This window comes from Osmerus mordax, chromosome 10, assembly GCF_038355195.1.
Source record: "Osmerus mordax isolate fOsmMor3 chromosome 10, fOsmMor3.pri, whole genome shotgun sequence".
Taxonomy (NCBI): domain Eukaryota; kingdom Metazoa; phylum Chordata; class Actinopteri; order Osmeriformes; family Osmeridae; genus Osmerus; species Osmerus mordax.
In genome coordinates this window covers 307424-334141 of record NC_090059.1, presented here as the reverse complement: position 1 = coordinate 334141, position 26718 = coordinate 307424, and the positions used below count along the sequence as shown (strand labels likewise).

The 26718-nt window shown below is 42.3% G+C and overlaps 1 protein-coding gene and 1 pseudogene across 1 annotated transcript in view; both read right to left on the bottom strand.

Annotated features, from left to right (window-relative positions):
* LOC136950643 (rho GTPase-activating protein 23-like) overlaps positions 1 to 12204 on the bottom strand; it is a 78274-nt gene extending 66070 nt beyond the window's left edge. The window contains exon 1 of the mRNA XM_067245084.1: positions 12077 to 12204. Coding sequence (XP_067101185.1) covers positions 12077 to 12085 — 9 coding nt within the window. The 5' untranslated portion in view covers positions 12086 to 12204. The remainder of the gene's footprint in view (positions 1 to 12076) is intronic.
* Positions 12205 to 23719: 11515 nt separating this feature from the next.
* Positions 23720 to 23838, bottom strand: LOC136951029 (5S ribosomal RNA; annotated as a pseudogene).
* Positions 23839 to 26718: the final 2880 nt, after the last annotated feature.

Here is a 26718-nt window from a genome sequence, read left to right as displayed (position 1 = left end):
TAAGTTGGTGAGTAAGTTTGACTTACTGAAGGGCTATCGGCAGGTGCCGTTGACCCCGAGGGCCAGTGACATCTCCGCATTTGTGACTCCGTCAGGTCTTTATTCTTACTCAGTAATGAGCTTTGGGTTACGGAACGCGCCGGCCACTTTTCAACGCTTGATGAACAAGGTTGTTTCATGTCTGGAGGGCTGTGCGGTTTATTTGGTAGATGTAGTGGTGTATAGTGACACTTGGGGAGAACATCTGTCCAGCATTCAAGCTCTGTTTGACCGGCTGGCTGACGCTCGTCTAACCGTTAACCTGGCGAAGTGTGAGTTTGCCAAGGGGGTGGTTACGTACCTGGGTAAGGGCCATGTTCGTCCTGTGCGTGCCAGGGTTTTGGCTATCGATGATTTCCCAGCTCCGGCCACTAAGAAGGGACTTTTTGGGCATGGTCGGTTATTATCGGGGTTTCTGTAAGAACTTTTCTACCGTGGTTGCGCCGTTGACTGACCTGCTGAAGGCGCACGCACCGTTTGTTTGGTATCCAGACTGTCAGAGAGTTCTCGCTGCTCCTCGGGTTGGGCTGCCTTTTTTGTTGCAAGTTGACGCCAGCCAGGTCGTAGCCGGAGCAGTCCTCATCCAGGCTGTTGGAGGTGTGGAGAGGCCTGTCAGTTTCTTTTTGAGGAAACTGAATGGTCACCAGCTGAACTACTCTGTGATCGAGAAGGAGGCTCTTGCACTTGTTTAGGCCCTTCAGCATTTTGAGGTCTATGTGGGTTCTGGGGTGACTAACGTTACTGTTTATACGGGCCATAACCCTTTGACCTTTCTGCACTCCATGCTTTGTCCTAATCAGCGGATAATGCGGTGGTGTATGTTTTTGCAGGGGTTTAATTTGGATGTGCGCCACATCAAGGGGAGGGACAATGTGGTGGCTGATGCTCTGTCGCGTGCCCATGTCCCTTAGGCTTGGTGTGTGCGCTGTCTTCTTATGCTGTTCCTGCCTGTTCCCCCCCCCCTTTTTTTGTTCTGTTCCAGGTTCTGTGGGCTGCTGGTGCGGTTGGGGCCCGGTTTGTGTTTCGGTGACACCCTGTGTCCCCGTCTTGTGGAGGGGCGTGTGACGGCCTCCTCAGTCGTTAAGTGGCTACACCTGGGCCCGGCTGTCTCTTCTCCTTTAAGAGGACGTCGGGAGAGAGAAGACCCTTCCGTTGGTCCGCAGCACGTTTTTGTTTGGCCACCTTTTGACTTTTGTTTTTACACCCTTCAACACCGCTCACTATCATGAGACACTCACACACATGTACACCACTGAATTACATACCTCACTTTTTTGTTATGTTAGATTAATATTCTTTAATAAAATACCACAGCATTAGTCCTCACGCATGTGTTCCCCTTTGTTTTGTCTCAACCCCTGGGGGGTATTCGTCGTAGCTCGCTAAGCATGTTAGCGAGCTAATTTTCAGGCTAAGATAAAAAACGCCCCTCTTTTTGGTTCGTGGAAGCAACTTTCGATAAATCACCATAGTAACATATCAATTAGCACTAACCTGCTCCAGAGCAGGCTAACGTAAGTGTAGCTGGATAAGCTTGCCACACCCCTGGAAAATAACATGGCAGCTCCCTTTTTGAGAGACCCAGTTGACCAAGGAGCTATATTTTAGTTCGATTAGCTTTCCATACCAATAGAGTTCTTCGCGATTGCCAAGATCGTTTATTTCACACGGATGAGTTCTTGTTTGAGCGATATCGATTCAGCCGACAAGGACTCATTTATTTGCAAGACCTTCTACATTGCCGTACATTGCAAATATCACACGCCGCAGCAAGCTTTATGCTTTATTATGAGCTTATGCTGCTGTATGTGAATATGTAACGCTATGTTTTACGAAATGTCTTGTCTTATCTGTTGTGCCTGTGCTTTTTATATGTTTCACTGTGGGAGAGTGGGAAACGTCATATCGATTCCTTTTTATGTCTTGACATGTGAAGAAATTGACAATAAAGCTACTTGAAACTTTAACTGTTCTTCAGACTGCATAGCCTTGAGGTTTTTTGCGTCAGGTAGGCTATAGGCTACATTTTTATACAGTATAGGCGATGCAGAAAACATTGGTAAAGCCGCAGCATGCGTTGCTGTAAGAAAAGTGTACTTGGCGCTTAACCAGCTGATGAATCAATTCATCATATTCCCTGGCCATGTCCCAGTCAATTAAATCAAAGAGGGATTTACACATAGGCCTAAATGCACATATATAGTAGGCCTACATGATATAAGCGCAGTATATCCTCATAATTGTCTATGAATTCGTATCAATTAGATACTCTTTGGCCTTGTTTTTATCTAGCCTACTTATTCTGAAAGAGTTGAGATCATTATTTTCTCTAGCAAGATCTCATTCGATTATTAATTTCCATTAAGCCTATACCAGCAGGCACATTTAAAGAAATGTGATCTGATTGATTGGGGTAATGAGGCACTTAAAATGAGCCTATACATTTCCCCAAAACTGTCGCATTTAGCTTATTGGCAATTTTTTGCCAAGCTGCTTGTCTTGCTCTGGCAGCGGTGCTGGTGTTTGACTTAGCCATGATAATATATGCTTATTGTCTTATAGTGACTCATTATAATAGTTTTGCTCGGATGGCGAGAATAGCCTATCACCGCTCTCTCTTTCGTATTTTCCGCCATCATACCGTTAGAAAATCACGGTTTTGGTGATCGACCTTTCCTGCCTTTTGAAGTAGGACGTGCACGTGCAATTTCCCTGATAAGTTTAGCCTGATTGAAATTAACCACATGATTTGGATGCGGATCAGCCGTTGACGAACCGATATTTGCTATTCTCACTCATCTCGCTAATGTTAACGGGCTAAAGGCACAATTGATTAACTTAGCTTCAACCCTTACGACGAACGGGGCCCTGAGCCAGGTTCGTGACATAACACACATTAAATGTTTTATCTTACATTTTTGTGTCAGGGATGATGCCTGACGAGGTGTACATTATCACCTACATTTACATTTTATTCATTTAGCAGACGCTTTTATCCAAAGCGACTTCCAAGAGAGAGCTTTACAAAGTGCATAGGTCACTGATCATAACAACAAGATAGCCAAAAAACATTGCGAGTAGCCAAAACATGAAGCACACATTGTGAACAACCAAAGTAAGTGCCAAAGGGAAGAACCATAAGAGCATGTAGTTAAACAAGTCACAACCAAACAACATGAACAGCTATAAGTGCAAGTGTACCTGTGGGAAAAAGCAAGCAACAGTAATAAAACAATATATCACAGTGAGAACCAAAAATTTAAATCAGTTACCACTAACCACAAGAGCAACAAGTCTCTAAGCAAGAGTCATTGTGATCCTTGAGGAAACTAACATCGGGTCAAGCGAACCGTTCCTAAGTACCGTTGTACTCCCGGAACAAGTGCGTCTTGAGCCTTTTCTTGAAGGTGGAGAGACAGTCAGTGTCTCTGATGGAGGTGGGGAGTTGATTCCACCACTGGGGGGCCAGACAGGAGAAGAGCTTGTGTTGGGACCGGGCGGTCTTGAGCGGTGGGACCACCAGGCGGTTGTCTGAAGAAGACCGTAGGTGGCGGGTGGGGGTGTAAGGCTGCAGGAGAGACTTGATGTAGACGGGTGCAGTCCCGTTCACTGCTCGGAAGGTCAATACCAGGGTCTTGAATCTGATACGGGCCATGATAGGTAGCCAGTGGAGAGAGATGAGGAGCGGGGTAACATGGGAGCGTCTGGGTAGATTGTAGACCAGGCGGGCCGCCGCGTTCTGAATCCTCTGAAGAGGGCGGGTTGCACATGCTGGGAGACCAGCGAGCAGAGAGTTGCAATAGTCCAACTTGGAGAGGACGAGTGCTTGGACTAGCAGCTGGGTGGAGTGCTCAGACAGGTATCTCCTGATCTTCCGGATGTTGTAGAGGGTGAATCTACACGACCGGGAGACCGCAGCAATGTGGGCCGTGAGGGAGAGCTCGTCGTCCATGGTAACCCCAAGGTTCCTGGCAGAGGATGAAGGGGTCACCGTCGCAGATCCCAGGGTGATTGAGAGATCGTGGGAGATGGAGGGTTTAGCCGGGATGATGAGAAGTTCTGTTTTGGCGAGGTTCAGCTGGAGGTGGTGCTCGGTCATCCAGGCGGAGATGTCTGTGAGGCAGGCCTCAATCCTAGCTGAGATCCCCGGATCGGTCGGGGGGAACGACAGGTACAGCTGCGTGTCGTCAGCGTAGCAGTGGTAGGAGAAGCCGGGAGGTGATGATTGGTCCAAGTGAGGTGGTGTACAGAGAGAACATGGTGTACATTATCACCTGATAATGGACGATGCGGAGGCGTGAACCGTCCCACGCGCAGCGGAGTCCATTATCAGTGATAATGTACACCTTGAAGGGCATTATTCCGCTTATACCATGGTCACTTGCCAAAATTTGAAAATATGTTTTCATGCGTTTTGCAATAGAAATGTAGCGTCAATGTTAGCCAACTCTGATATTTCTAGTCCGCTCAGCTCATAGAACCAACACAGGCTTTCCTTTGGCTGAGCTATTAGCCCGAAAGCTAACGTTATTCTAGCAAGATTCAAAGGCAATAACATTGTGTACGGTTGACAAACAGTAGATATAATAGCCTGCTCCATAAAGCAGCCTATAGCCTGTTCCATAAAGCGAGTTTACCGAATAAGCCAGACTTATGTCAGTTAGTTTGACTAATTTCTAGTTCATTCGGTTCCATAAAGCTAGCTCAACGTAGTTCGAACTCAGTTACTATGGTAACTTATGCTTCGAAACTAGCCTGGTCCGGGTCAGGCTAATTGTCAGGCTTAGACCGTGTTGTTGCTTAACCAGACGCTCCTGTAACACTGACCCAATGGGAAAATTTACCACGGAAATTCTCATTTTCTTATTCTCATCAGTTCAATATGTTCAATATTTATAGAAAATCTACTTAAATAGCCTACATAGGCTACAACATTTAGCCTAATGCATTAAACGATGATGAACAATGATTTGATACACACCATAGCCACGTTAAACGTATGGCTATATGGTAGTTTGTGATTTCGAATGTTTAGGCATCAGAAAACGTACCTCTAAGGAGTACGCTGCCAGCATCTCTATCCTTGCGCGGTATGCTCTGCGCTGACCCCTGTCCTGCTCCATTCGACACCTCTCCTCTTCCATCCACTCCTGCAGAAACTGATGGACAATTGCAATGTTCGCCATTCTCGCCATTTTTCATTTTAAAGTATTTTAAACCTTACAGTTTTAAACTAACTAAAGTTTAACTTCACTTAAAAACGACTTACCTTAGTTTAGCTTACCTAAGCTAACCTTAACTTACCTTGCCGTAACTTAAATTACCTTAAGTTTACCTCAAACTAACTTAATGGAATCTGACTTAATTTAAATTTTAGCTTAATTTAAGTTTAAATACACTACAGTTTAACTTGACTTAGTGTGACAATAAACTTGTGTGACTGAAATATCAGTTGTAAAAATGTCATTAAAAAAGCACCCCTCTGCAACCGACGCAAGCAAGCACACCCTACAATTTCCCAAGAAATTGTACCCTCTCTAGTTTGGTTTATTTTCCTTTGATGGAAGTAATAAACATAAATTTAATGTAATTAATTTTGTTTTATTACTTGCTAAATTTCATATTCATAAATGTAAATGTAGTACCAAAAACCCCTGTTTTCTTGTCTTGCAAAAATAAATTGAACAATACTTTAAAATAATCTAGAACTCTTCCAACAAAACAGTACTTAATTTGATTGTTTGTTTGTCCCTTAAAGTCTTTGTTTAAAAGGTCTGTACCCCAGAGGCCTGTTCCATAAAGCGAGTTTACCGAATAAGCCAGACTTAGGTCTTATTATGACTCATTTCTAGTTCATTCAGTTCCATAAAGCTAGCTCAACGTAGTTCGAATTCAGTTACTATGGTAACTTATGCTTCGAAACTAGCCTGGTCCGGGTCAGGCTAATTGTCAGGCTTAGAATGTGTTCTTGCTTAACCAGACGTTCCTGTAACACTGACCCAACGGGAAAACGATGATTTACCACGGTCATTCTCATTTTCTTATTCTCATCAGTTCAATATGTTCAATATTTATAGAAAATCTACTTAAATAGCCTACATAGGCTACAATATTTAGCCTAATGCATTAAACGATGATGAACAATGATTTGATACACACCATAGCCACGTTAAACGTATGGCTATATGGTAGTTTGTGATTTCGAATGTTTAGGCATCAGGCATAGGCCTATCTCAATCTAAATTATCCGAGTATAATTATCATAGGTATATAGTTGTTAACAGTAGTCTGCAATTGCAAAACAAACCTAAATCCATATAGGCTACATCTGTCCTCCATTTTCCCGACACAACAACCATGTTAAAAAGTTAGGCTACTGGGTAATGTATTGATTAATAGTAGGCAATTTAGATGTGTTTAGAGGGTGTCTGTTTTTTAATCAACAAAGTAAAGGTCTAAAAAAGGACCTCGACCTACGTAGCCTATCGTTCACGTCAATCATGGCGTGTCATTTTATTTTGATGAAGCAGTGGATGAGGGTGCTGTCATAGTACACGGCTTAAAAGGAACTTTTCTTTTTGGAAGAAGTCACATGGCCGTGTGCATTGCTTTTGGCGTGGTGGATTGTATGATCCATGTTTTACCTCTCGGGCTGCTTAAGAATAGGGTGCACGCACAATTAGCTTGACTACTTAAATATGACTTGAATTAGTAGGATTGCGTGAGCTGAAATTGGCCTTTAAGGAACCGCTTTAGCCCCGCTTGACTAATTAAATGTATTCAAGTCTGTTTGGGACTTTAAGTCCAGCTTTCCTGAGCAGCCTTTATGGAACAGGCCTCAGGTCTTTTATTTCTTTCTTTTGTTTTGTATCTGTATAGAATTGTTGTCGTTGTCATATACCGTACTTGTGATGCTACTATTTTGCTAATTTGTTTGTAACTTTTCTCATTGCTTGTATTTCAGTACTGCATTTAAATCATAATAAAAAAAAATAATGAACGAATACCTCTCTGAGACTACTCGTTAGGCCTATTATAATCCCGAGTCATACTACAGATTCGTTCAAAATGAACCAATCTTTCTAAATCACAAGAACTGTTGCAAAGTAAACGACTGAGAGCAAAGCAATCGCCAAGATCCATTGTACAAAAGCATCAACTTTTTGGCACAAATGGAACCCCATAAAATCCTGCTTTACATTGTCCCAGGTTTTCAAAACTGTCCTCTGTGAAATGGTTCGAGCAAAGGTGTAATTGAGGGTCGAACTACACACAAAAGACATCACACAGCGTTTTGATTTTCGCAACCATTTGTTAGTTACAGCCAATCAAATTGAGCAACTGATCCAGAAAAAGTGAGGTCATATCTTAGCCAATCTTTGATGCATTGACTCCAAACTTGGTGTATGGACTCGGGACCCCCTTATTAAGAGGTCTGAGACAGGTAGTGTCATTTGACATCTAGGGGGCACTACAATAGGCACGATTGTGTGTTGACCAATAACTGTTGATTTGTTTGTCTTATTTAAGTGATTCCTTTGTCTCGTGTCTGACATATGTTAACTTTTGATACAAGCCGAATTGATGTGGCCGGCATTTTGAAGTTTGTCCAATCTTCACCAAATTCGGCACAGATCATCTTCAGACCAAGCCTCACAAAACACATCACATGTTTTTTTGATTTTCTAAACCTTTTGTCTGGAACAGCCAATCAAAGTCGTCAACCAAGCCACCATAAAAGAAGTGAGGTCATATCTCAGCATCTCTTCAAACGTGGTACAGGTGTTCCAAAGAGGTCCACAAGGTTGTGTCAAGTCACCGCTAGGTGGCGATCCCGTGTCTTACACATGTTAACATGTGATACCAGGTGAATTGATGCGGCCGCCATTTTGAATGAATGAATACAACCTTTGTTCCCTACTCCTACAAAATGTATCCAATATTCACCAAATTTGGTGAATATTGGAACCACCCCAACTGCTTATATTTTTACACAGTAACTGAACACAGTAATTTCCAGCACTGAGAATAGCTCACTAGGATAAGTTGGTGTCCTGGCAAGGGCAACATAAGAGGTTCAAATCCAGCCAAAGCCAACAAGCCTGTCATGTCACTGGTTATCTGTTTACACTATCAAACCTCACCTCACTCTATCAAAATGATTTGAGATTTTCAAAACCATTTGTCCGGTACCATTTGTCGAACTCGGCAGCAGAGCTGCCAAACAGAAAGTTGTGTCGTAGCTAGGGCTGTCCCCACTCAGTCCACTAGTCGATTTTCTGGTCGATATGCTCTGTCGCGTGCCCATGTCCCTTAGGCTTGGTGTGTGCGCTGTTTTTTTTAATAGATTTTTTTAGTCAAGCTGCCGTATGGCAGTGTGAGATCTGATTCCCGCTTGTGTCATCATTGCTGAATTAACAAAATGTTCTACAGAAATTGTATATTATATTATTTAAGACAAATAAAGCAACTCTAAAAATGTAGAATTTAAAAGAAAAGGTGTTACTGTTTTCCCTTTCGTTAATCTGCGCTTTGTTTTGTTTTGGTATTTTGCACACGGCACGAGCACAATTGGCTGCCGAACTACAAACTCTGCCATAGCCTACTTTGTCGGTGTAATTAGTCAAAATGGCAAAGCAATCTGTGGTATGGCAGCATTTCATTAAAGTACATTTACATTTACAAAGTACAGATTGAAAAATGAATATGCCAATTATAAGAATCACATCCAAATCGAATGACATTATCTTCTCCGGCCAAGACAACAAAATCTTTCTTTGTTGCACTGTTCCCCACTCAGCGTCTACGTAAGTTCGCATGCTGCAAGTTTTCAGGCAGTGATAAGCGCGCTCTGATGATTTGCATGTTAAACAAACAATATTTTTAATTTGTAGTTCATTGAAAGAGATATTAAATACCATCGGCATTCGATTACAACAGGACTGGTGACACGAGTCTTATTATTAGTAGGTTATTAGCGGCTGAATCTGCAATGTCCAGCAGCCATTGAGTCAGATCGGGAAAATGTTTGTATGTTTTTTTTTTTTTTTTTTTTGATTAGTCGATTTTCAGACGTTTTAGTTGAGTCTTGGTCGACCAAAGAAAATCTTAGTCGGGGACAGCCCTAATTGTAGCTCAGCAAATCTTTGATGGATTCACACCAAACTTGCTGCGTGTACTTGGAACCCTCTTCTGAGGATGTCGAAAGTTTTTTCTCCTGCTTGGCCACCCCATTGCTGCTTGCAGCTATACTTATCATTATTTTCCTCCTGAACTCAGCCTGTGAACTTGAAATTATTGTTGCTCTCTAGAGGGCATTTCCAAACCCTAACCAAATGATGTCCTTAGAAACATGAATCCAAAATACTTCATGGTGGCAATATAGCAACTAATAGACTAATAAAACTTTAAACGTTATGAAATCCAATAAAAATCACAGAAAACAGCTAAGCAAGTCAGAGATGTCCACCATTTTGGGGATCAGTATCTGACAATGTAAGACCAAAGTGTTCATCAGACAGTTTTTTGTACTGTACCTGTGAAATGTAATAACACAATTAAACTCACACCGACTTAAAGGAAAAGAAAGAAACTATTTTATTTTAAACTTAATGTACAGAGAGTAAATTCAATTGTTTTTAAGAAATCCTGCAATTTACCCCCAAATTGGAGTATGTGTAAACACATCCCTCAAAAAATACAGCCAAGAATCAAACCAGCAACCTTCAGATTATTAGCCCAATTCCCTAACCGCTCAGCCACCTGACTCCCTATATAAGAAAAATATTTACAAAATGTAAGTATGCTCAATCTTGAATCCATACACAATGTACTACATTAATATGGTGTACTACTCTGCTTTTAATAATAAGGGAACATACGTTTTTTCTATTTTTTGTAGCAGTGTGTCAAAATATAAAAAGGACAACTCTACAATGGCTTAAATTCTTCTTATAATGCTTTTATTAGACTAATCACAAAATCTTAAGGAAAAATTCTGTCTGCTAATATCCACACACCGGAAGTTATGCCAATGTAGCGCTTTATCGTTTGGTAAGAGCCCTGCACATATTGTACCTTCCAGTTTTCTGACCCTAACCCTGAACAGTAGACCTATCTAGCCTACTGTGTAATGCAAAAAAGGAATTACATTGAAGTTCAAAGTCAGACTTTAATGGCCCTGTTGGTTGTTGGGATTAACAAATGGACAGTTGAGTGCATACAGTTTAAATATGAAAAATCCCAGCAATAAAGTAATAGCAGTGATATTTTGGAATACTTCTAGTCCTTGAATATCTGCTACATTTACTGTAAGAGTACTTTGCTTTTTATATACAATTATTTGTAATTTAATTTCACTTCAACTCAATGTAAGTTTACTGGAAACATTATTTACAACACATTTTAACGGTAAGAGTTTCAGCTTACTAGAGTGCTCTTTATATGGAAACCTTTTATTGTAGGATTTTCTCAAAGAAAATATTTAACAATAAGTGGAGCCTTGAGTTTACAAAGTTGGGGAACCACTTTTCGCAAAGTTAGGTCACCTGAGACACAGAAGCTTTAGGGTGTGAGATAACCCCAAACTTTAACTGTTTGGATGCCATCAATGCTGCTTTTAGCTTCATTTTCATTATGTTTTTACAGACAGAAGTACAATTAACAACAACAAATATTGACAGTGACATATTCAATTTTGGTTTTGTCCACTTTGTGTCATTTTGAGAATAAAGGTCACATAAAAATAAGTTTGCAAACAGCACAATCCAAAACTGCTATGTATGAAAATACCCTTACAAGAAAAACTTTGGTTCTTGTCTCTCTCTCCCTCCCTCTCTCTCTTTCTGTCTGTCTCTGTCTCTCTGTCTCTCTCTCTCACACACACAGTTTATCAATGAGGCTGGATTTAAAGTGATGATTAACCTCAGTAAGGGTCTCGAGAGTCAGAGACCCACTGTTCAGATTATTTTTTTGTGGTAGTGGAGAACATGATAAAGTAAGGCCTAATGAGACATTCACACAAGGATCGTAAGGGTACATTATTTTGAGGCTCTACCCGGTCAGCCTTGAGCTTTACAGTCCGTTTGTGCATGGAAGGATTCAGATGCTGCTAGCTAGCTAGCTATGTTTAGGTCCTAGCATCCACATTTACACAACCTGCTTCATGTAAAACAGAATAAACATTAACCATTACAACCGTAGCCATCACAGCCTTCCCTCTTGTACCAGCTTTGTTTTAATCCATGTTTTGTTTATACCAAGATAAAAACAGGTGCATAGGTACATCAGAGATAGGAAGAAGTGGAACACACCAGTATGGTTCCATATGGGTTTCATTGATCAGTCGCCACACCCTTTTGTCACCAAAAAGTTGATAATGTTTCACATTTCATCCTTGCTTGACACACCTGACACTTTGACAACCTGCAGCATTTCCCATTAATCCTGACTGGACACTGATACATAGTACACACACTGTTTATTAATTTGACAGTTGTATATTATGGTCAGGACCTATATTATACAATTATCAAATTTTACTGAAAATTAAGAAAATAAATGTACTACTAAGAAAGGCATCCAACCATTGTTCAAACTTAAATAAATTAAAGCTTGTGTGAAGACTGTCCAATTTATAAATCATCATCTTCCAACTCTACTGGAAATGTACTCCAATTCTATTCCCATTCTTTGTGCAACAATTGGAAATAAATCTTCAAAAAATGCATTCCAGTAAACATATCTGGCTGTCCAAAAAGTAGTCAAGAGCAGGATATCCTGACTCCAGTTATTGCCATCCACATACACACACCCTCAGTGTGACCCAAAACACAATAGTATTGGATTGTTCCATTATGTCACGAAGAGTAGCTTTAAACACACTTAATTGTGTCTATATGTAAACTCTCTGACAATACATACTCACTCTGTCTTTAATACTGTACTTACAAAAGTATATAGGAAAACCCAGTCTCGCTATACCAAACTGACCAACATCACAGCACTTTCACTAAGAGCAAAGTAACATTCTTGTTACCTGTTCCATCTCTTCAGCAGGACTCCAGGTGACTCCAAGTCTGTGACATGGTTCCGAATTGCTAGAATTCTCTTCAGATACACATTAAAGAGACAATCAAGCAAGGATATATCCCTCCTATCTTTTTCTGTAACCAGCATCTCCCATCATCACATCTCCAAACCCTCTTTCTTTCTTGACAACCCCACAGCCAATGTCTTCTGGCTGAGTGGCCTTTTCCTCTGTGTAAAACAAATACAGACCTTTTCCTGTAACTCCCTTTCTCTCTTTCCAGCTTGACTACAGTCCCACTGTTCTCTACCTTACTCTCGTATCTCGCAACAAGGTCGTCTTGCTGCTTGATGCCACTTCCCGGTCACCATTGCTTCCCCTTGTTCCCTTTCCTCCCCTCCCCCTCTACTTCACTGTACACACGCATGGCATTAGAAAGAGTGCAAAGAGAGAGAGAGGATCAGAGAGATAGTAAGTAGGAGACCATGTGACATGCAGCATAGTGTAGTAGGATTCAGTACCAGCTGTTGTGCTCATTCCTTCATATAGATTGAATGAGATAGGCTTCAACAGTCACTCCTTTCTGCCTGGAATGAGATAGGCTTCAACAGTCACTCCTTTCTGCCTGGTTGACATCACAAACTGTGGGTTCATGTCTTCCCCAAAGGATTCTAGGATTTATTGTATTAATGAACACTTACAGTTGAGCATATTTAAACCTTTTGTATTTTAGTTTTAGAGGCCAATATTTTCAAAATACTTAGGAACTAGTTAACTTCAGGGAATGAGTGTGAAAATGGTTTACACAAAGTTTCAACCACACAGAATTGTTATTACATATTGTTATTTCGGGTACATTATCCATACACATGCACAACCTAATCTATTTTTGTAATCAGGAAGGGGACATCCTTTGGTGTTTCCTTCTCAGTGTTTAACTGGAAACTCCCTCATCTAAACAACAGGAACTGGGCATGCAATGTAGCCTAACTAGAAACTGATCATATTATTTCATGTCCAGATCATATACTCTGTTGCATTTTGTATGTTGTAATCAAATAAACTTAGACAGAAAAAGATCACAGGTTGCTGAGAATTTCCAATAAGATACAAATAAATGTAATCGAGGAAAATGGTAACAAATGAAATGTTGGGGTTAACTACTACAGATGGCTAAAGAAGTGTGTACATATCAAAGACCTATTTGTTAACAGATGAGTCATGCACCTATTAAAGTCAAATTTAATGTATACTATTAAGATTTTTGTTTAGATTGTTTCACAGGTGCAAAGCGCCATCTAGTGTACAACTAAAAGCCCTAGAGCTACTTCTGACACAAATTTACCAGGCAAATTATGAAAGTTAATGTTCATCTCTCTAATAATGCCAGGAATCTGTTTGTGTGTGTGTGTCCGCGTTAGTAGAACTGGGCACTCTGTAAAATTCATTTCACAGGTTTCCTTTTTATAATCCAACAGAATGCAATGCGTCGCTTGACGTTGTTTGGTCAGCTTTTCGACATTTCCAAAAACAATCCACATCTTTCATGTGCCTCCAAGGCATCTTGGGAACTCATCCCAGCCCCTTCACTCTGATTGGTCATCCTTTTCTCCCTCACCGTAACACTCCAGGACCCATATCTGAAGAACCAGGCACTCTGCAAATTTCATATTTTGCACCTGGATTGAACTAATGCGATTCACAAGGCATTCACAATGAAACGCACCAGAGTTCATAGTAAAGGAAAATAGGGAAATTCTGTTTCAATATTTAGAAGCAAATTCGCTTTTCCAACCTGTAATCAGCTGCACAAGGCACAGTAGCGGCCGGCTATCTGGTGGTTCCCAAAGTTAAGAAAAAGACAGCTGGAGGTAGGGCGTTCTCATATAGAGCACCTCTTCTCTGGAACAAATTACCCGTCTCAATTAAGGAGTCTGATACTGTTTCGACATTTAAAATTAGGTTAAAAACGTTATTGTTTAGTCAATTCTACGACTGTTAAAGGTAAGTATGTTACTAGTTGGAGGCAATGGGGGACGGGTTGCTTCCATCCTTATTCTATAAGTATAACTTATTTTAGAGTTCTCTTCCCCTGGTCGTCGGTCAGCCAACGCTGGACCTGGTCGCGAGTCTCCCGGTCCTGTCCTACATCTATAAAGTTGAATAATGGATTTTGGTGTTTTAAAAACCCACCGACACCGTATGACTATGTTTAGCCTGTGTTCTGCTCCTCTCTCTCACCAACCGTCTCTGGAGGAGGGGATCCCTCTCTGAATTGCTCCTCCCAAGGTTTCTTCCATTTTTCTCCTGTTGAGAGTTTTTTGGGAGTTTTTCCTTGTCTTCCTTGAGGGTTTAGGTTGGTTGAGGGGCAGTTCTATGGGCATATGTGAAGCCCTCTGTGACATGCTTGCGTGTAAAAAGGGCTATACAAATAAATTTGATTTGATTTGATTTAGCGGCTGTACTTCTTAAGGAACCTAAAGAAGGCCCGCCTATCCACCAACATCTTGGGAGGTATTCCATCAAGTCACTGACGAAAGCCGCGCTTACACAAAAAAGCCTTGCTTAGGTAAACGGTAACTTAGACTCAAAGATCCTGTAAAGAAAATTACATGATTTGCTTCTCAGTACATTATATACGTGTGAAATGAGTTCCTGAAAGCATGTGCAAAGCGCGAAAACTTTGTCGCACTGAAATGTGGAGTTAGACCGTAGAACAGTTTCTCTTCCGTTTTCAGATCAGGTTTTAATGGGCGGAGCCAAAACATGACCTATCTACGTCATTTTGACCCATCTACGTCAGATCACTGAATGGCTCCTCCTGCTGTACTGTTATTGTAGCCTACATTAGCTAGCTAGCTAGCTTCAGGATGTCTCCCTCCACCCTCCACTGCATCTTCCCTGGATGCAAGAACTTCAGCTGCAACGTTATTTAATTTCCCAATTGATATGGAAAGGAAAAATAGCTGGATTGATTTTGTGAAGAGCCACGCTGATGGAAAACTTTGGATAAACTCCAACAGCCGCTTCTGCAGTGACCATTTCACGGCGCATAGTTTTAACATGGTCCAGAGGTATCTTTGCTATGAGTAAGTGCAAACCGCTAACTTGATATTAGGCTACTCGGTGTAGAATGATTGTATTTTGGTGAAATGGTAGCTAATGTGCTAGAAGTAGCCTATTTGGAGAGCTCACTGTCTGCTGTCTCTGGTGTAAATTTTTACTGTTACAGCTCAGGGGAACATTTCATTTATATGCATCTGTATGTTTCACTCATTGAACAAATAAATTCTAATTCTATATGGTTTTGTTCGGCTTGACGTAGCGTCCATTATCTGGGTCGTAGGTAGCCTACTTGAGGTGGCGCCTTCCAGCGAGGGGGCGGAGCTTCAGCTCCTTCAGGCGACACGCCCCCCCAGTCTCAAGCAGAGAAGACTGCTGAGACTGGGTCGCAGCCGATCGCAGGCAGTGTGTCCCAGGCGTAAATGGGTCTCTTTCACCTGATTGTCGTTGAGAAATCTCAGATTTGATTGTAGTTTTTGCATGTTCAACATGGATTACAGGTCGAAAGTTGAATGAACGAGTACTTATGTCCTTTCGATTTCTTACAGGGTAAGTCGTTGTTGCCCATAAAACGCTAACATTCTGCTAACGAATGCTGATTGGTTAGTGAAGGACTGACTACGACCAGAGATCCCGCTGGCATCTGAAGCAGAACCAAAATGTCAGAGCATTAGCAACATTAGCAACAACATTAGCAAACCAAAACTCTTTCTAGCATGTGTTTTGGCAGGGAGAGCCTCCCCCGTCAGCTGTGTTGTCGATGCCTCAAGAGAAAAATGGAAGTGACCAGAGCTTGCCGTGAAGCAGTATATCTGGCCGTACAATGTGTATGACGTCAATGACATTTAAAAGGCTTTTTAGAACAGAAAGGCGACTTAAAAAAAATCTAACACCCAGGAGTGTGTATTTTTTTTGCCTCCCCTTTCGAATTCAGAATTCAAATTACTAGACAAAAAATTATATCCTGAGAAAAGTGGATTTTGAGGGGTCTAGCTCCATAGACCTCCATTCATTCTGCACTCGACTGTTAGCGCCCTCATATGGAACTAGAGTGGAACTGCAACCGGTTCAGAACCCGGAAGTTTCCCGTGAGTGGCAGTTCTCCCCATATTAGACATTCTCTGGTGTCACTTAGCTTAGGCTACCTCTTTTATGTTGCCTTTCTAATTGTCGGGGCTCCAGTCATCTAAAGTCAGTATCCGTAGCTGTTAGGGTGTTATATTGCTGAATGTACATACTGCTGTGGGTATGTAGCAAGAAAGCCACTTGTGTCTGCCAGTGCTTCGAGGGAATTATAGTACACTTGTGATTTACTTGTGTAATAAATAGTGTGTTTTAAATTAACCAATTAAATAACAGTTTTCTGCTGAAACTAACTTATGGAACGGCATATCAGAATGGGATTTATTCGCCATGAAAGTTTGCACAGACAAGGAATTTGCTTTGGCAGGAAGGTGCATACAATAAACATATAGGGACCTAGAATTTAAATATGTGGACTATCTATACTAAGGGTACATAAACTAGCAGTACTAAGTGGAATTAGAATTAAATAAAATATACAATAAAATATGTGCCAACACGTGTTAGCGTTCGCGTTAAGACGACTTAGTTCTCGTCTTGACAGACTGGTCTGCCTCAAAAGGTGCCTGCTAGTGATGTGTCGTTTGTGAACGATTTGTTCATTTGGAACAAATCTCTAGTATGACTCGGGAGTAACGAGTAGTCTCAGAGTAGTCTCAGAGAGTGATTCGTTCATTTTCTTGTGGCAGCGCATTGGGTAGTGATGTGTCATCAGGGAAAGATTGGTTCATTTTGAACGAATCTTTAGTATGACTCGGGATTATAATAAGCCTAACGCGTAGTCTCAGAGAGGTATTCGTTCATTTACATTTTTTATTATGATTTCAATGCAGTACTGAAATACAAGCAATGAGAAAAGTTACAAACTAATTAGCAAAATAGTAGCATCACAATTATGGTATATGACAACGACAACAATTCTAAACAGATACAAAACAAAAGAAAGAAATAAAAGACCTGAGGCCTGTTCCATAAAGGCTAGGGACGCTCTGGATAAGAGCGTCTGCTAAATGACTAAAAAAAAATGACTAAATGTATTGTCATTTGGCGTGTGAGTGAGTATTAATCATCACAAACTACATTTTAACCAGCCTTGGTTCACTCGTTTAATTTTGCTACATTATTGTAATTTTGTACAGAAACAGTATGCAAGCAAAACTATACCATAATGAATACATTCCATATTTAAATGCTGAAGTGCTGCACTGTGAAAGCAGCTCTGTGTGCAAGTCCTCGCTGGTCATTGGCTGCCTCTGCCACCATGGGCACATCTGCATCATCCTGATCTTCCATTGGCAGATCAGGACAGCCATGCTGCGTCAGGTAGTTGTGCAGCACAGCTGTAGCAATGATCACTTTGCAGCATCTTCTTGGCTTGAAACGAAGCGTATTTCGTAAGCACTGGAATCGAGTTTTCCATACTCCAAACATACGCTCGATCATCCCTCTAGTACGGATATGAGCTCTGTTGTACCTTTGCTGCTCAGCTGTTGTGGGATTTAGATGTGGTGTGAATAAATAGTTACTCTGACCATATCCACTATCACCAAGTAGTAGTCCACTATGTTGTCCTCTCTCAAATTGTGCACACAATGAAGAGTTGAGAAAAATCCTTGAATCATGGGTTGCACCTTTCCAACGGGCAACAATGTTTGAAAACTCCAAATTAGGAGTGCATACACCCTGAACATTGATTGAAAAACTGTTCTTACGATTCCTGTATTCCTCTGCATCAGGAGTTGATGGACACTTGATAGGCACATGACATCCGTCTATACAGCCAATCACTCCTGGGAAGTGCCCATATTCATAGAATTGCACTTTATAGTTGGCTTGCCCAGCAACATCAGGGAACTTGATGTAAAGACTCCTCAGTTCACAAATGGCACTGCAGACTTTGTGAACTATTCTACATACAGTTGGTTCACTGACACCACACAAATCACCAGTTTCACGATAAAAGATTCCACATGCCAAGAACCTCAAAGTGATCAGAACTTGCAGTTGATTGGACACAGGCTTTCCTCTTTGAGACAGAGAGGAAAGTCTAGGCTCAAGCAAAGTAATTATCTCCAATGCATTTTCCTTGTGCATACGAAAGCGGTCTCGAAAAGTTATTTCATCAAACTGACTCACTGGATCACTCCTATCCAGCAGTATTCGTCTGGCTGGCCTTTGTCGTGCATGTTGGTCCTCATTTAGATATTCCAAATAGTCCATGCTCCCAAACAATCCAAGCTCAGTTTCACAAACAGTAGCCTAGCCTACTAAGCGGGAGTTAAACCTGCCTCCTTGGCAGATTAGTTTAAGCTTCAATTCAGTCCAATTTAGTCCTGGAGTAGCTCTAATGCTCAATTTTGCAATCAGCTTTGTTTAATCCAGAACAGGCTTAATCCACGACTATTTTAAACTACGTCTGTGCAAGTGAATTTCAGTTAAGACAGCTCAAACAGCATTTTAGTCTGGGACTAGGCTTAAGCCTTGTCTCCGAAACCGGCCGAATAAGACCTAAGTCTGGCTTATTCGGTAAACTCGCTTTATGGAACAGGCCTCTGGGGTACAGACCTTTTAAACAAAGACTTTAAGGGACAAACAAACATTAATCAAATTAAGTACTGTTTTGTTGGAAGAGTTCTAGATTATTTTAAAGTATTGTTCAATTTATTTTTGCAAGACAAGAAAACAGGGGTTTTTGGTACTACATTTACATTTATGAATATGAAATTTAGCAAGTAATAAAACAAAATTAATTACATTAAATTTATGTTTATTACTTCCATCAAAGGAAAATAAACCAAACTAGAGAGGGTACAATTTCTTGGGAAATTGTAGGGTGTGCTTGCTTGCGTCGGTTGCAGAGGGGTGCTTTTTTAATGACATTTTTACAACTGATATTTCAGTCACACAAGTTTATTGTCACACTAAGTCAAGTTAAACTGTAGTGTATTTAAACTTAAATTAAGCTAAAATTTAAATTAAGTCAGATTCCATTAAGTTAGTTTGAGGTAAACTTAAGGTAATTTAAGTTACGGCAAGGTAAGTTAAGGTTAGCTTAGGTAAGCTAAACTAAGGTAAGTCGTTTTTAAGTGAAGTTATTAAGAGAAGTTAAACTTTAGTTAGTTTAAAACTGTAAGGTTTAAAATACTTTAAAATGAAAAATGGCGAGAATGGCGAACATTGCAATTGTCCATCAGTTTCTGCAGGAGTGGATGGAAGAGGAGAGGTGTCGAATGGAGCAGGACAGGGGTCAGCGCAGAGCCTACCGTGCAAGGATAGAGATGCTGGCAGCGTACTCCTTTGAGGTACGTTTTTAAAACATCATTTTGGAAATACGTGATTATAGTAAAATGTCAATTATCACTGTGTGTGACATAATTCTGCTATAGTATGTAGTTATCGTCGAGATACAATCACCACGTACAGCATCTAGATACCGTCGACCTTACCTTCCTGAGGTAAATACAGTACAGTAGAGTGACTAACTGGCACGTAGTCGCTCACGATAGCTTCATACTATCCGTGATTATAGTAAAATGTCAATTATCACCGTACAATCAGTTACATATATGTGATATTTACAGTTATGTTCATTAATGTGCACTGTCCATGTCATGGATGGATGAATTCATGAATAAATAACATCTTTGATGAACAACTGGTTAACATTGTTTACATGTCATCAATTTCAGGGTGGTGTACGGTATGCCAGCCTGAACAGGGCAGTGCCCCTTCTCCGGCATTATTTTGCTGGGGAAGACACTCGCCCTGATTTCCGGCTCAGCAGAGCCTCCATAACCAGTCTGCTGCAGCTGCTCAACCAGGAGCGGTGCCATGGATGGGGGCCAACCATAGAGGGCCTGGTGTTTCTGTTTTGGCTGGCCAGCGGTACGTCTTACCTGGGCCCTCAGGCATTGGAATGTGCCCAAGAGGCTCATTTTCAATCTCAAATAGTGGGGTCGAAACTGACATCAGTAGATTCTGCAACATAACCATGAGCACAGTTACCTGTATCACACTTAGTGAACTTTCCAAAATTGTCAGCGAATCTAACTCCACAACCTCAGATATTGATCCTATACCCACAACATTCTTTAAGAGAGTGTTTGATAGTGTCTCAGGTCCGGTGCTAGAGATTATAAACACATCCCTTAGAACTGGCGTCTTCCCAGATGCCTTCAAAACAGCTGTTGTAAAGCCCCTATTAAAGAAACTCAAATTGGATAACAGTCTACTTCCAAATTATCAAACCTTCCATTTATTAGTAAAAAGATAGTTTTAGTCCAATTAAATTATTTTCTTGAAGAAAATAACATCTTGGAAGTCTCGCAGTCAGGTTTCAGGAAATATCACAGTATTGAAACTGCTCTCACCAAAGGGTTAACCCTAACCGCTTTCCGCTGTATCGCACAGCATTTTCAATATGGGACGTGCGGGACAAGGGGTGAAAATGCTGTGCGACACAACGCAAAGCGCGACAGGTGGTCACCCTAGTGTCAAGGGGCAGGATGAGTCTGAGAATTTGGAGCACGCGCGCTGTGGAGCAATTCAATTGAATTCAATCATATATTGACATATCAAGGTGAAATTGCGTATGGTACTTCAGAATGATGTCATCTTGAAGGCACAAAGGTTTGAAAAACCATCAGTCAAAATTATATTTGATTTATTAACACAAAGATATTGTGGCAATGTGGACATTTACATAAATACACTTCTTTCAGCCATTTTGCATTGCATTCCTTATTCAATATCACCCTATAGAAAGACATGTATTCTACAAATCTGTAAAAATGTTCAAGTTGATTGGATCTATGGTTCATGAGGAGAAGAGTTTTGAAGGTTGTACCAAATTTGGACAGTACAGCAAAATCTATCATGGCGGACCTTATGGGTTCTTGAGGCTTTTTTGTTCCCCGTGAGAAATAAGGCATGTATACCAATTTTCAGGCATTTTGGAATAATGGGGCGCTGGGGAAATCATGTAGACTTTGGGCATGGCTTATAGCGCCACGGGAGTAGTGAGTGACCTGGGGGGTATTCGTCGTAGCTCGCTTAGCGGTTTAGCGAGCTAATTTTCAGGCTAAGATAAAAAACGCCCCTCTTTTTGGTTCGTGGAAGCAACTTTCGATAAATCACCATAGTAACATATCAATTAGCACTAACCTGCTCCAGAGCAGGCTAACGTAAGTGTAGCTGGATAAGCTTGCCACACCCCCGGAAAATAACATGGCAGCTCCCTTTTTGAGAGACCCAGTTGACCAAGGAGCTATATTTTAGTTCGATTAGCTTTCCATACCAATAGAGTTCTTCGCGATTGCCAAGATCCTTTATTTTACACGGATGAGTTCTTGTTTGAGCGATATCGATTCAGCCGACAAGGACTCATTTATTTGCAAGACCTTCTCGGGCCGTATATTGCAAATATCACACGCCGCAGCAAGCTTTATGCTTTATTATGAGCTTATGCTGCTGTATGTGAATATGTAACGCTATGTTTTAGGAAATGTCTTGTCTTAGCTGTTGTGCCTTTTTATATCTTTCACTGTGGGAGAGTGGGAAACGTCATATTGATTACTTTTTTTATGTCTTGACATGTGAAGAAATTGACAAAGCTAGCCTACTTGAAACTTTAACTGTGCTTCAGACTCTGCATAGCCTTGAGGTTTTTTGCGTCAGGTATAGGCTACATTTTTATACAGTATAGGCGATGCAGAAAACATTGGCAAAGCTGCAGATGCGTTGCTGTAAGAAAAGTGTACTTGGCGCTTAACCAGCTGATGAATCAATTCATCATATTCCCTGGCCATGTCCCAGTCAATGAAATCAAAGAGGGATTTACACATAGGCCTACATACACATATATAGTACATGATATAAGCGCAGTAGCCTACATATATCCTCATAAGTGTTTATGAATTCTTATCAATTAGATACTCTTGGCCTTGTTTTTATCTAGCCTACTTATTCTGAAAGAGTTGAGATCATTATTTTCGCTAGCAAGATCTCATTCGATTATTAATTTCCATTAAGCCTAGTGCCAGCAGGCACATTCAAAGAAATGTGATCTGATTGGGGAAATGAGGCACTTAAGATGAGCCTATACATTTCCCCAAAACATTCGCATTTAGCTTATCGGCAATTTTTTGCCAAGCTGCTTGTTTTGCTCTGGCAGCGGTGGCGGTGTTTGACTTAGCCATGCGCTTATTATCTTCGTAGAGACTCATTATAATAGTTTGCTCGGATGGCGAGAATAGCCTATCACCGCTCTCTCTTTCGTCTTTTCCGCCATCATACCGTTAGAAAATCATGGTTTTGGTGATCGACCTTTCCTGCCTTTTACATTTATTCATTTAGCAGACGCTTTTATCCAAAGCGACTTCCAAGAGAGAGCTTTACAAAGTGCATAGGTCACTGATCATAACAACAAGATAGCCAAAAAACATCGTGAGTAGCCAAAACATGAAGCACACATTGTGAACAACCAAAGTAAGTGCCAAAGGGAAGAACCATAAGAGCATGTAGTTAAACAAGTTACAATTACGCAACATGAACCGCTATAAGTGCAAGTGTACCTGTGGAAAAAAAGCAAGCAACAGTTACCACTAACCACAAGCGCAACAAGTCTCTAAGCAAGAGTCATTGTGATCCTTGAGGAAACTGACATCGGGTCAAGCGAACCATTCCTAAGTACCGTTGTACTCCCGGAACAAGACGCACTTGTTCCGCCTTTTGAAGTAGGACGTACACGTGCAATTTCCCTGATAAGTTTAGCCTGATTGAAATTAACCACATGATTTGGATGCGGATCAGCCGTTGACGAACCAATATTTGCTGTTCTCACTCATCTCGCTAATTTTAACGGGCTAAAGGGACAATTGATTAACTTAGCTTCAACCCTTACGACGAACGGGGCCCTGGTGTATCATTGGGCCAAATTTGAAAAAATTGGGTCAAGGACTTTGAGCTATTGGGCCATTTAGCAAAGAAATATAATAATACGAATACTAACAAAAACAATAGGTTATTAGGGTTCCTCCTACCGGAGGAACCTTAATAAATATATATGTAAGAGAACAAAGGTTGTGCCCTTGCCGAAGGCAAAGCACACCCAATAATGATATATATGTGCGAGAATATTGGTTGTGCTCGCCGAAGGCGTGAGCACACCCAATAAAGCACCATACCAAGATCCCCAGGAAGTTTAATGATCGTGATCCCAGGATGAGCATTAGGGACTTGGGGGGAAGATGAGCCATTCCCAGTCGGTCTCCCATCCAAGTACTAACAAGGCCCAACCCTTCTTAGGTTCCGAGATCGGGCATTGCCATGCTGGTTTGGCCGTACGAAATACGTTGACAACCATAGGCTACTCCAGATTTTGTATTTGACAATCCAAAGTGGTCTCTCTCTCTCTCTCGGCAAAATGAAAACAGCTTCCAGCCCCTTTCATGAAGGACTACTTGTGCGTATTGCAAGATTTCAGTTTTCTAAGTGAGTGAGCAAAAATACATACAGCACCTGGTATTCCCAGGCAGTCTCCCATCCAAGTACTAACCAGGCCCAACCCTGCTTAGCTTCCGAGATCGGACGAGATCCGACGTTGTCATGCTGGTTTGGGCGTACGAAATACGTTGACAACCATAGGCTGCTTATTCATATCCAGATTTGGTATTTGACCCCGGCTGCACACCTGTCTGCGTGCGGGCTGCGGGGGGGCGGAGGAGACTGGCGAGCCGCGCCTTTGCCAAGGAGGTGTGGGGGGAGCTGGGCCGCCTCTTCCGGGGCATGGGGCCCCTGTCCCTGTCCTGTGACTTTGTGATGCTGGGGTTGGGCCTTTGGGGGAGGGGGCGGGCAGGTTTCCTGATCTGGCTACTGCTCTCAGTGGGGAAGACGGTCCTCTGGGATGCTCGGCGGGAGCTGGTGTGCCACCGGGTGGACTGGGGTGTGGGTGGAGTCGTGTGGCGGGTGAAAGCCGAGCTCCTGAGGAGGAGGATGGAGAGGGTGTGCTGGGGGTACCACGCAGGCTTGGAGCGGTGGAGATTTTTGTTCCCTTAACATTGTCTTTGGTTTTGGTTTGTGGGTTTGGTCTGTGAGTGTTTTTCTCCTGTTTTTTGTTGTTTTCCTGGCATGTTGATGTCTGTGGTTTTGTTGTGAGTTTTGTTTGTGTTGGTTTTTCTCCTGTTTTCTTTTTCCTTGACCGGTGTGGTCCATGTGGCTATAAAGCCTGGTGTTTTGGTGTGTGTTTGAGATAATAAACTCATTAACATTCAAAAGTAAAAAAGGTGATCTAGAGGTTCATTTTCAATCATATAATCCATAATCATTCTCCATCTTCATAATTACAACAGTGTGATGTTATTCCACTTCATTCTCCTTACGAGCATGTTCGGGAAACGCACGTAAGAAATAACGATGGATCGTTATTTTGATCGTAGAGAACCCTCATAACAACTACGATCCATCGTTATCGAGAAAACGCAGCCCAGATTAGTCTGGAGTATGGAAAAAAAAAAGGCTTCAGAGGCAAGACATTTCAACACCACTTCAACACTCTCATTTGGCAGACACTTCAAAACGCTCCGGGAAGGGAGGCGAGCGCCGCCTTTCGGAGGACACGCTCCCTGGAAGGGAGGAAAGAGGCCTGGGCGGTTTCGGAGAGGTCGCTCGCTCGGAAGTGTGGGGAAAAAAGGCTTCAGTGGGGATGTTTTCAAAAATCCCATCCAAAAACTGCACGTTAAGGGGATTCTAATGAGCAAACCAGACCAAGTTTGTGGCCTGGGGGAGCCTCCTAGGCAGAGTTATGGGGGGGAAAGGTAGACAGAGTCAAGCGGGAGTCCAAAACCCACTTTCTTCAAAATGGTACAGTCGAAAACCCCCCTTTCTTCAAAATGGTAAAGTCCTAAAGTGTCTTTCTCTAACCCTAACACTCAGGTGCCTGGTCCTGCCCTACTCTGCCATGTCCCCTGAAATGACCCATTTTATTTCACAGGGGCACCTCCACATTTCTGGGGGGAGGCCCTGACACCTCAGGTGCCTGGTTCCACCATACACTGCCATGTCCCATCATTTAGTTTCACAGGGGGCCCTTCTCCATCTCTCGGGGAGGGGGGGGTGGCCCTGGACCTCTCTGCATTGTGTTGGGGGGACAGCCCAGGGCCTCTCCGCATTTCTGGGGAATGGGCCTGACACCTTTGGTGCCAGTCAACCAATCGCTGTGTCTATCAGACAAGCAGGCCGATACCACTCTTTGGGGCTACCATTCCTACCTTTGGTTTCTCAAATCATTTTGCGTTCCCATGATCCTTTGGGGCTGACTGTTTGGTGGACATTTTCCAGAAATTTTCCAGTTTGATTATGCTCAATGGGGTTTTGTAGCAGTAGCAGATGGAAAGAAACTGTTCTTATGGCGTGAGGTTTTGGTCCTGATGGACCGCAGCCTTCTGCCAGAGGGGAGTAGCTGGAACAGGGAGTGACCAGGGTGGGAGGGGTCGGCCACAATCTTCCTTGCACACCTCAGGGTCCTCGAGGTGTGCAGGTCCTCGAGGGTAGGCAGATTGCAGCCGATCACCTTCTCAGCAGTGCGGATGATACGCTGCAGTCTGCTCTTGTCCTTGGCAGTGGCAGCAGCGTACCAGACGGTGATGGAAGAGGTGAGGTTGGACTCAATGATGGCTATGTAGAAGTGCACCATCATTGTCTTTGGCAGATTGAATTTCTTCAGCTGCCGTAGGAAGTACATCCTCTGTTGTGCTTTTTTGGTGAGGGAGCTAATGTTCAGTTCCCACTTGAGGTCCTGGGAGAGGATGGTGCCCAGGAAGCGGAAGGACTCCACAGTGTTGACTGGGGAGTCGCACAGGGTGATGGGGGTGAGTGGGGCTGTATTCTTCCTGAAGTCCACAACCATCTCCACTGTCTTAAGAACATTGAGCTCCAAGTTGTTCTGGCTACACCAGGTCACCAGGTTGTCAGCTTCCCACCTATAGTCAGACTCATCCCCGTCAGAGATGAGCCCAATGAGGGTGGTGTCGTCCGCAAACTTCAGAAGTTTGACAGACAGATGACTGGAGGTGCAGCTGTTGGTGTACAGGGAGAAGAGCAGAGGGGAAAGGACGCAGCACTGAGGAGATCCGGTGCTGATGGACCGGGAGTCAGAGACTTGTGTTCCCAGCCTAACAGCCTAGGGTTAGTTAGGCACCTGGCACCTGTCTGTTAGGTTAGCTAACCCTAACCCTAACAGACAGACAGACTGGCAGACAGACAGACAGCAGTAAACACAGACTCACAGACAGACAGACAGAAAGGTAGGCAGGCAGTAAACAGATTATTCGGGAGTGTGGAAAAAAAAGGCTTCAGAGGCAAGACATTTCAACACCACTTCAACACACTGCGACACCATCATTTGGCAGACACTTCAAAACATGCCGGGAAGGGGGGCAAGCGTTGCTTTTCAGAGGACTCGCTCCGTGGAAGGGAGGGAAGAGGCGTGGGAGTTTTCGGAGAGGTTG